Genomic DNA, 11424 nt, shown 5'->3' on the forward strand with positions numbered 1-11424 from the left:
TTCGAGACAAGGTTTCTCTGTATAGCCCCGGCTGTCCTGGAACTCATTCTGTAGGCCAGGCTGGCCTCAAACTCAAAAATCCGCCTGCCTCTGCCTCCCAAGTGCTGAAATTAAAGGCACGCGGCACCATTGCCCGGTTTGTATGTTTCTGTATGCACCACGTGTGTGCCTGGTGCTCACAGAGGCCAGAGGAAGTTGGCAGATTTCCCAGAACCAAAGTTACAGGTGATTCTGAGCTGTCATGTGGGTGCTTGGAAGTGAAGCCAGCCTTCTTCAGAGCAGCAAGGACTCTTAACACCTGAGTCATCTATCCTGGTTAGGTTTCTAGTGTGTGAAGGGATACCAGGGCCAAGGTAACACTTACAAAGGAAAACATTTCGTTGGGGCTGGCTTACAGTTTCGGAAGTTTAGTCCGTCATCATCATGGTGGGGAAACATGACAGCATGCAGGCAGACATGTGCTGCTGGAGGAGCTGAGAGCTCTACATCTTGATCCACAGGCAGCAGAAGGCGGTTGTGACACTAGGTGTGGCTTGAGCATCTATGAGACCTCAAAGCCTATCTCCACACTGACACATGTCTTCTAACAGAGGACACCTCCTCCTAGAAAGCCATACCTTCTCCTACAAGGTCACACCTCCTCCCACAAGGCCATACCTCCTCCTGCAAGGCCTCCTAATAGTGCCACTCCTATGAGCCTAGGGGCCAGTCATATTCAAACTACCACACTGTTTCTTCCACCCCTGGTTATGCCGCTGATGAATGTTAATAAACACTTTGCAGGGAAGCTTGACTGTTAGTAGTTTGTCTGCTCTAAACTCCTAGATGGTATGAATGGGCTAGCTTAGTAGAGTTTGGATATATTGGGTCATGAGGCAAGAATAGCTAAACTAGCAAGCCTTAGCAAGGGTCTAGAGTCTTCTGTTCATTTGTAGCTGGACCTAAGATGGCTCCAGGCGTCTTTGGACATGAACCTTCAGATTTTATTTCTAACAGTATGTTAGTCCTCCTTAGCTTTGGAGAAGGTTGAGGATTTTAGGCAGCATGGAAATAAAGCTTAATTTTGAGAGGTTCACCCACTCACTAAGAGATAGTAGAAATGAAAGACAGGCACTATCAGACTGTAGAAACCAGGAAAGCCGAAAGGGAGGAATAGTGTATTCTAGGAAAAGAATGGGGGTTACCTCTGATGTCCTTCCTGTTCTAGCAGGAAATGCCTCTGTCTAGTGAAGGTGGCCTCTAGAACCCAGTGGTTTTTATAATGGATTAACAAGGACTCAGCTGGAGGACTTAAAGCATGGGACTGAAACTGAATAAAGGTAGGCCAAGCCTCAGGATAAGTTTGACAGAGTCTGCTGTGAAGGAGAGTTTTAGCAATAATGGATGGAGATGTTGAACAGATTGAGTTTATAAACTCAGAGCCAAAAAAATTAAATTAGTCTGGAACTATTAAAGTGTGTGTGTGTGTGTTATGAATATTGGTGCATGTACAGATGTGTGCACACAAGTACACGTGTGTAGAGGACAAGAGAAAATGTTGAGTGCCCCTGTCATTGTCATTCTCTACCTTACATAAGTGAGATAGGGTCTCTTATTAAACATGGAGTTTGCCATTTTCCAATGAGGTTGGCTAGCCAGCAAGCCCAAACAATCCCCCTGTTTCTGCACTTTCCCCCAATGCTGAGATTATAGGTGTGCGTGGCCCTGTGTTTTGGTTGCTTTTCTATTGCTGTGATGAAGCACAATGACCAAGGCATTACAGAGGGAAGGGTTTATTTAGGGCTCATGGTTCTGGGTGGGTGAGTCCATCACCATCACCGTGGAAAAGCGAGGTATCAGACACGGGGCAGGAAGGACAGCAGAGTTCACGCTTCAAAGGGCTCACAGGAAGCAGAGAGAACTGTTTGTGAGTGACTCATGGCTTTTGAAACCTAAATCCTAACCCTAGTGACACACTTCCTCCATCAAGGCCATGCCACCTAATCCTACCCAAACAGTGCCACCAACTGGAAACCATGCTATGGGGGGCATTTGTCATTCAAACTACCACACCATGCCTGACTTTAAAGAACTACTTCCTTTATGTGTATGTGTATGTGTATGTGTATGTGTATAATGTGTTTGCGTGTGGTGGGGATTGTGTATGAGAATAAGCATGTGCCATGGCCTCCTAGTGAAGTCAGATGCCAACCTCTGGTGTTAGTCTTCACCTTCCATTTTGCTTGAGACACAGTGTTTCTTGTTGTTTGCTGCTGTGCTGTGTACCTCAGAATAGCCCAGCCCATGACCTTTCAGGTCATTCTCCTGCTTCTACCTCCCATCTCTCCATAGGATGACTGAGATTTCAGACACATGCTACTGCATCTGGTTTTTACATGGTGTTCTAGTTTTACCTTTTTTTGCTGTGATAAAATCCCCTGACCAAAAGCAACTTAGGGTAGCAAGGGTTTATTTGGCTTAAATTCCAGGTTACAGTCCTCATTGAGCAGAAGGCAAAGCAAGAACTTAAACAAATAATCATATCACATCCACAGTCAAGAACAAAGAGAGCCGGGCGGTGGTGGCGCACGCCTTTAGTACCAGCACTTGGGAGGCAGAGGCAGGCGGATTTCTGAGTTCGAGGCCAGCCTGGTCTACAGAGTGAGTTCCAGGACAGCCAGGGCTACACAGAGAAACCCTGTCTTGGAAAAACCAAAAAAAAAAAAGAACAAAGTGAAACAAGTGTACTCAGGCTGCCCCCTTTGATTGCTTGCCAGCTTTCCTGGCTCTTATATGGCCCAGTTTGGAGTGTTGCACACAGTGGGTTGGGTTTTTCTACATCAGTTAACAGTCAAGATGATCCTACATAGACCAACTTAATTCAGATAATTCCTCATTAAAAGTCTTTTTTCTAGGGTCTGGAGAGATGACTCAGTGGTTAAGAGCACTTGCTGCTTTTGCAGTGGAGTAGGGCTCCATTCCCAGCATCCACAGGGTGGCTCACAACTGTCTATAACTGCAGTTCAAAGGGATCCATCACTTTCTTCTGGCCTCTGTGGGCAGCAGGCGTAGGTATCAGTACCTTCATGCAGGTAGACACTCACACATATAAAATAAAATATATCTAAACATAAAATAACTCTCATTCCATATGAATCTATATTGTGTCAAGTGAACAGTTAAAACTAATCAGTATACATGGATTCTGGGAAGCTGAGCTCAGGTTACATGGCAAGTGCTTTTTTACCTTCTAAGCCATCTCTCTGGCCTCTCCCATACCTAGCATTTTACATGAGTGTTGGGGAATCTGAGCTCATTTCTTTACAATTGTGCAGCAAGTGTTCCAACCCACTGAGCCCTGGAATGCAGCATCTTGAAAGGATTGTTATGACACGCAAAGGATGTACCTGGAAAGGCACAAGTAAAGTGTCTAAAATCTTGAGTTTATAGATTTATTTATTTACTTAATTATTTATTTGAAGTTTGCTGCATGCACTTGTCTACCACAGTAGGTCTACAGTATCAGGGTTAAAACCAGATTATGGACAAGAGGCATTATGACTCTAAAGGGAGTCAGTCTCCTGAGGTAGCCCAGTCGCTGACATCTCCTAACTCAGAGGTGTTCCAGATTGATCTCTGCTAAGTCTGTGGAGAGATCTGCGTGCTTTCTTTATTCAGGCATAAAGGTGCCCTAAGAAATATTTCGTTATAGCTAACACTGAGATTGAACATTATTTCCTGGCCTTCACAGTGTTTCAATAATCCTATTAGATTTCCTAGTTGTAATTAGCTGGAAATTTTTACTATAAGCTGTCTTACCAGACAGGGTGTCTCAAGAGTTAGAAATAGCAGTTAGGCACTTATTATCAGAAAAGTCTCACACAAAAAGAAAAACCATTTTACTGCCAGTGAGAAGCTAGAAGTTGTAGGGCTCCCATCACTAATTATTTATATTACAGTCAAGGAATGCTAAAATACGACCTTCAGCTACTTGCCTCAGACAGACCCTGAGAGTTTATCTTGGGGCTCCCAGGACAACCTAGCCCAAGAAGGACACCACTACTCCTCCGCCTTGCACCTGGCTGTTTAATTTTACTGACCTTGATGTAGTCATCTCCTGCCTATGTGACTTCTGTAGTTTGCCCTGTTTTCTGTATACTAAATAAGCCTGATTTCTATTTTGTACAAATTGCATTCAGTTACAGCACTCCCTTGTGTCTGTTTCTGTTTGTCATTTCTTCGCCAATGCCTTGTCTACCTGACTAGGACCCTGTTCCCCCACGGGTTGAGGGAGGCCCGGACTAGCCGGCCTGTGGCAGAAGTTGGCTCATGATGTTCTTTTTTTTTTTTTAACAATTTTTTTAAGATTTATTTACTTATTTTTATTTATAGGAGTACAGGAGACACTATAGCTGTCTTCAGATACACCAAAAGAGGACATCTGATTCCATTACAGATGGTTGTGAGCCACCATGTGATTGTTAGGAATTGAACTCAGGATCTCTGGAAGAGCAGTTAGTGCTCTTAACTGCTGAGCCATCTCTCCAGCCCCAATACACTTTTTTCTTTTTCTTTTCTTTTTTTTTTAAAAAATACTTGTTTTCATTGTATTCGTTTGTCTATGTCTGTGTGAGTATGTGCACTCATGTGTTGATGGGTGTGTGTACAGACACCAGAAGACATCAGTGGGCATCCTCCTCCATCATTCTGCCTGTCCCTCTGAAGAAATGTCTCTTTTGATTGTAGAGCTTGTGTCTCCCATGGGTTGGAAGTCAGAAAGCCACAGCAATCCTCCTGCCTCAACCCACTCCCGGTAGTACTGAGGTTACAGACTATAATCTGAATTGAGTCCGAGGGTCTTTTCCCTATAATCTAGAGTGCCATAACAATGTAATAACCTAATTACCTTTCCACACGTAGTTAAAACTGTAACGTTCTTATCTGTCATAGGTACTAGGAAAGCATTATTGCTGCTTGGATTTTTTTTTTAAGGTATTTTTATGGTTTTCCCTTTTTGGCCTCCAAAGACTCTCTTATGCTCCAGCAAGAGATGGCCAAGATAGTTAAGTTTCCAAAGACCTCAAATGGTGAACTTAGTGATAAAGGTGGGACAGAAAATACAGAGTGTCAAAAGTTTTTATATCTTAACTTGATAATTATAACTTAGAATACAAAAGACATCTGTTCCCCTGAAGAACTGGGGTACAACAAGCAGCTTTTGCCTAGAAGGCCAAATGGTAAGAAAAGAAAAGCGATGATGTTCAATAGTACAGCTGAACAGGACACTTGCAACAGGAAACAGTGATGGCAGACTGGAATCTGTATTAGGATAGGAGAGGTATAAAGAAAAGGCCACAAACTGGGTGGCAATAAGGTCTTCATTGCCATCTCAGGAAGGGGAAAAATGTCTTCGGAGAGAAAGGGGGATGCTTTTACTTGTTCCTGGAGTTAACTAACATGAACATTCCAAACAAGTGTGTGTGTGTGTGTGTGTGTGTGTGTGTGTGTGTGTGTGTACAAAGAGAGGGAGCAGCTGGGAAAAGTTCTGCAGGTGGGAGGAAGGGAGACCCGGAAGAGAGAAAAGTCAAAGATGAAGTGGAAGGAGCAGAGTTGCCAGGTAGAGGGATGGTTGGGTGTAGACAAGATGGGTGAGTATCAAAGGAAGAGTCATCATGGCGGACATATTGGACTCATGTGAGTGGGATGGGCAAGTGTCAGAGAACCCAGCTGTTGCAGGATATTTGCTCACACTGTGAGCCCTGAGATTGTGTTGTTTCCTGGAAAACTCTGTTTCAAGTTTGTGATGTGACTCAACCCTCACACACACCTTTACTCCAATAGCTTTCTTCTTGAATATTATAAACAGGATTGAATAAGATCAACTATGGATCAACAGGCAGAGCAAGCAACCAGTTGACTGGATGTGAGCATAGGGGAAAAAAAAACAGAGCAAGAGAAAGTCAGGAGGACAAATAGAGAGATGCATAGGAAGTAGAAGAGAGAGACATTCAGTTTGAGGGTTGTTTTCTTTTCTTTTCTTTTTCTTGTTGTTCTTGTTGTTGTTGTTGTTGAGATGTGGGGAAGGAGCAGGTCCTTTTGGGATGTTGGCTGAGGACGAAGGTCAGTTAGATGCTTTCTCTGTCTCTCTGAGCTAGCAGGCTTTTCACCCCACTGTCTGGCTCCTGAGTCTTTATTGGTGAAACTGAACAATTGAATTTTTCTTTAAAAAAAAAAAAACAATAAGGTATAAATGGCATCCCTATCACAGATGGGAATCTGAAGATCAATTTTTTTTAGATTTATTTATTTATTTATTTATTTATTTTATGTATATGACATCCCCTATCAGATCCTATTACAGATGGTTGTGAGTCACCATGTGGTTGTTGGGACTTGAACTCAGGACCACTGGAAGAACAGTGAGTGCTCTTAACCTCTGACCCATCTCTACGGGCCCCTGAAGATCAAATGTAGATCAGTTATTGTGTAAGATCCAGAGAGCCGAGTCTTACGTCCAGGATGTCCCACCCACAAAGACACAGAGACGAAGATCAGTGCAATAAGCAAGAGGTTTAATGATCCAGCATGCTGGGGTCGTCCCGCAATCAGGGCAGGGGCAACCACGAGGAACAAAAGCACACACTTTTTATACCCTTTCAGAATATAGGTTTTAGTTTATCTCTCATTGGTGGAGCTCATTGTTCTTTGTGTCCATTGCCCTTTGTGCCCCAGGTGAGGAGGAGATACCTTTTGAGAGTAGAAGGGGTAGGGAGAGGTTGGCCCCTCACTGCGGATGGGACATTTCCTGGAACTGGGTGTTACTCCCTGCAGTTGGGGCATCTCCTAAGGATGGATGTTTATTCTGTAAATTCCTTTGAAGCTCCCTGACTTTAAGCTTAATGGCCATTTCTGGTTTCCCAGTATTTTTATGAGGTGTCCCTGTTCGCTCAATTCTTACAATTGCATCCCAGAGGTGAGTTGAGGAAACAGAGTAAGATCCATCTATGTTCACCTAAGAGGCATCCGTAGAAGGTAATGGATAGGTAATGGATACTACCTCCTGATGCTTTCGGAGGTGAGATACCTTGCCTTAGACTGGGGTGTCTCCCGCTGGGCATTATCCCTCTAAAGGATACCCAGAAATTCAAGTTACCACATATCAATTGTGAGGGAGAGAATAAAAGCTTGGTTACCCATAGTCCTCTCAGATCAGGGTTTCTCTGTGTAGCCCTGGCTGTCCTGGAATCACTCTGTAGACCAGGCTATCCTTGAACTCAGAAATCTGCCTCTGCCTCCCAAGTGCTGGGATTAAAGGTATGCCACTGCCCAGCTGCAGTATATTTTCTTTCTTTAAAACATTACTTGTTTTTAAAGATTGTTTTTTAATTTTTAAACTTTTCTCTTTTTTTATGAAAATGAGTGTCTTGCCTGCACACGACCTGTGTAACACACATCTATTTGGTGCACACAGAGACCAGAAAGGAGTTAGATCTCATGGAATTGAAACTACAAACAGCAGCCACATGTATACTAGGACTTCAAACCAGGTCCTCTGGAAGAGCAGCCAGTACTCTTAAACCCTGAGCATCTCTCCAGACTTAAAAGTTTTATTTTTATTTTTAATTATGTGTATATGTGTGTTTGGGGCAGTGGGCCAGCGTACACATGACTGCAGTACTCAAGGAGGTCAGAAGAGGGCATCATACCCTCGGGAGCTGGACATACATATTGTTCTGAGCTGCCTGACACCTATGCAGGGAGCTAGACTCAGGTCTTCTGCAGGAGCAGTAACTGCAGAGCCTTCTCTTCAGTCCCAGCATCTTTTCTCTATTAAATCTCTTTATCTAGATTCTGATCTGGTAAATACCTTTATCCCTGTGCCTTTGGTTCCTCTTTCTTGACACACAATCAAACCCAAACAAAGGTGGTGGCATTGCCTGGGTGGGGCTCAGTCAGTACACATAGCATGTCTCATTACCTAGAGGTTTTAAGCGGCTTCTTTTTTTTTGTTTTGTTTTCTGTTTTTGTTTTTTTCGAGGCAGGGTTTCTCTGTGTTGCCCTGTCTGTCCTGGAACTCACTCTGTAGACCAGGCTGGCCTCGAACTTAGAAATCCTTCTCTGCCTCTCAAGTGCTGGGATCAAAGGTGTGTGCCACCACTGCCCGGCTTAAGTGGCTTCTCCTAGACGCCTGCTGGTCTACTTTGCAGCTTTTATGGAGGTATGACTTCCCAGAAGGTGATATTAAATATACTCTGGTTGTCTCTGTCCTCTGAAATGCCAACTGTGAGTGAAATTAAGCAAGAATGTCTTGGGAAAGTTTAAGCCAGATGGCTGCAAGTCCCGGGATCTTCAGGTCTCCCAGCGGTAGAAGGGAGGCAGAAGCAAACTCCCAGACAAAGTTTTTACTGGGGGTTTTTACTTCAGAGGAAGAGGCATGGAGGTTTGGGAGGATGGAAGAGAGGTATGGCTCTGTGGCTTCCTGGCCTTTAAGAACATTAAGGAGGCAAGGGATGATGATTAGCACACAGTGAGCACTTCAGACAATGGGACAGTCTTGATAATGCCTGTATATTCATATGCATAATGGCTAGTATTGTTTATCAACTTGATTTCATCTAAAATCACTATAACACAAGCAGCTGGGCACGCCTGGAAGGGAGGGGCTTTATTTTTTTTTTTTAACTTTGCTTTGCTTTTTTTTTTTTCCTGGTTGGATTTTTTGAGGTCAGAAGACCCACCCTAACTCTGGGCCACACCTTCTGGTAGCACCCCACATAAAAGGACATGGAAGAAAGAAGTTTTTGCCTGCTCTGCCCCTACTCTCGCCGGCCAGTTTCTCTCTCCTACTTCCTCAGGATCCCAGCGTCCTCTCTAGAACCTCCCTGAGACTCTAGCACCAAATTGGCACAGCTGACCTTCATCTTGTGGATGACACCTGGATCCTTAGTCTTTCCATCAGGAGCAGCTCCTCGGACCACGCAGGTAAGTAAGTCATCTTAATAAATCCCCTTTTTAGGACACACAGCAGTTTGGGTCAGGATTTGGGGCATGGTTATCTCTGGGGAATTTCTGTCTTATACACCTTTGTTTTTCTTTCAACGTCAGCTTCTAGAATGAGTATCTTACAAAGGCAAGAGCAGATTAACTAAAACTATAGAATCCTGAGCTCTCGGCCCTGTTTGTACAGAAGGTGGATGTTAGAATCTATAACAAGTTGTGTGCTCCTGTTATCTATCAGTCACAACTAAGGAAGTAAAGTTAGAAGAATGTGCAAAAAGCCATGACTCCTCTGCAAACTGCGGAGTCACCGACCGGTGTTGTTCCCTTCTACTTACCGTAACCTATGCACTTGGGTTTAGTGCTGTCATTTCTGATTCCCAGTGGAGGGGGTGAGCTGCTGCATAGCTCTTCAAACTCCGGCTTCTGGGGATTAGGACTGCTTGAAAAGGAGTAGGAGTGGCTCTCGCTGCACACACCCCAATGGTAACTTGAAACCATTATTTGCTCTTACTCTGCAGCCCCTAAAAAGCACACCAAATTATAAACATAAGGAAGTAAGTTTCCCAGAAACAGACCCCGTTGGAGAAAAGGGGGGCCCCCCGCTGCGCAGCAGGCTCCGGACATCTCATCTTGAACCACAGTTCTCATTCCTTCCTTATTCACAACTCTTCCAGCCTCAGAAGCCAAGAGATGCCTAAGGAGCAGCAAGAGGTGGTTGTACTGGGGGGACCCCACATCTCAACTTCTGCAACAACAACCACAATCAACATGCCTGAGATCTCCACGCCTGACCATGTAGTCTGGTCCCTGTTCAGTACACTCTTCATGAACTTCTGCTGCCTGGGTTTCATAGCGTATGCCTACTCTGTGAAGGTATGGTATGGGCCTCAACCTTGATTTATCCAGGTGGCACCTGGGAGCAGGGGGTTGGTGGAGGATGGTGTGGGTGGGGGAGCCTGTACCTATATGTGAGTATATGTGCATCATTTCATGTATATGCGTGTGTGTGTTGAGGAAACCCTGGGAAGTGCCTGGGGATCCCTGGGTCAGGTTATCTCCATCATGGCCTAGAATTTGAAGGAAGTCTCCTTACTTCCTGATTCCTGGATTGTACCTTTTTTTTTTTTTTTAAGATTTACTTATTTATTATATATAAATACACTGTAGCTTCAGACACACCAGAAGAGGGCATCAGATCTCATTATAAATAGTTGTGAGCCACCATGTGGTTGCTGGGATTTGAACTCAGGACCTCTGGAAGGACAGTCAGTGCTCCTAACCACTGAGCCATCTCTCCAGCCCCCTAGAATGTTCCTTAACCCTGAAGATTAGGACTCCAGGCTGGGTGGAAAGTTCACTAGGAACTAACAGGAAACAGTAGAGTGAGAGGCTAGTGCTGGGTGTTTCTGGATAGTTGTGAGTGTGGGAAAGTGGAAGAAGGTCCCTGGCCTAAAGAGTAAGAGGAACATAGTGGGCTGGGAAGATGATGGGGGAAGCATGTCAGGACTTGTCTTTCCGTTGACCAGCACCAGGCCTACTGACCATCTGGTTTCTTCCAGTCTAGGGACAGGAAGATGGTGGGTGATGCAACTGGGGCCCAGTCGTATGCCTCCACCGCCAGGTGCCTGAACATCAGTTCCCTGATCTTTACCATCCTCATGACCATCATCTTCATCATTATCTACTTAACTAAAAAATAGCCATCTTGCAGCATCTCACAATAGATAACAGATTCTGGGGCCTTCTAGGCTTGCTTTGTGTTCCATTGTCTCTGTCACTGCCCCAAACCCTAGTCTTAGTCCTGACCCCATACATGTGCAAATGTTACACTCACATATCTGTCCATAGTGGATTCAATAAAGTGCATGTGCTGTGACTTTCTGTCCCTGGACTAGTCTTGTATTGAGTTCGTCCTGCCTCTTCCCAGTCTGAGGGCAGGCTTCTGGCCACTTGCACTGGGCAGTAGTTAACCAGAGTTCTTTGTGTGAGGTGTGTGTATAAGGGGTGGGAGGCAGGGTATGAGCTTTGCTTCCTTCTGGCTTCATGTGCCCAGGGTGCCCAGAAATGATACAGAACAATGATCCGAGAAGTGTTTAGTCCACTGACGTCTCACCCTTTAAGGTTCTGGTACACCTCCTATCCAGACAAATCACATTCCAGGGCTCTGTGAGAGCCTCTGTTGGGGCTCTGGGCTCCTAGCCTGAGCCCAGACAACTGGGTTCTGCGGTGGGAGCTTGTCATCTCTTTTGCCTCTCTAACGTTCCACTTCTAGTCTTTGCTTCAGATCCTAGGGTGAGCCGTTTGGGATGAGGGCCACACAATGCCCTTGTTACTTGCTTTGGTGAGCAGTAGGCAGAAAACCCAAATGAAGTCATGCCAGCTTCTGGGGAGTCTGGGTGCCCTGAGCACCCCTAACCTTGGCTGTGCTGCACCATACTTGTGCAG

General features: G+C 44.9%; 1 protein-coding gene across 3 annotated transcripts; it reads left to right on the top strand.

Moving 5' to 3' along the window:
• Nucleotides 1-8747: 8747 nt before the first annotated feature.
• On the top strand, nucleotides 8748-10859 carry LOC116103200 (interferon-induced transmembrane protein 1). Of its 3 annotated transcripts, XM_031388776.1 has the most exons (4): nucleotides 8748-8961; nucleotides 9498-9533; nucleotides 9654-9852; nucleotides 10539-10859. In XM_031388776.1, exons 3-4 carry the CDS (start codon nucleotides 9670-9672, stop codon nucleotides 10677-10679), a joined length of 324 nt encoding a protein of 107 aa, XP_031244636.1. In that variant the 5' UTR covers nucleotides 8748-8961; nucleotides 9498-9533; nucleotides 9654-9669; the 3' UTR covers nucleotides 10680-10859. The 3 variants fall into 3 exon arrangements, with proteins under 3 accessions (XP_031244636.1, XP_031244635.1, XP_031244634.1); XM_031388775.1 differs by lacking the exon at nucleotides 9498-9533 and having other exon boundaries at nucleotides 8749-8965; XM_031388774.1 differs by lacking the exon at nucleotides 9498-9533 and having other exon boundaries at nucleotides 8755-8961.
• The last annotated feature ends 565 nt before the right edge of the window (nucleotides 10860-11424 follow it).

This window comes from Mastomys coucha, unplaced genomic scaffold (assembly GCF_008632895.1).
Source record: "Mastomys coucha isolate ucsf_1 unplaced genomic scaffold, UCSF_Mcou_1 pScaffold21, whole genome shotgun sequence".
NCBI lineage: Eukaryota > Metazoa > Chordata > Mammalia > Rodentia > Muridae > Mastomys > Mastomys coucha.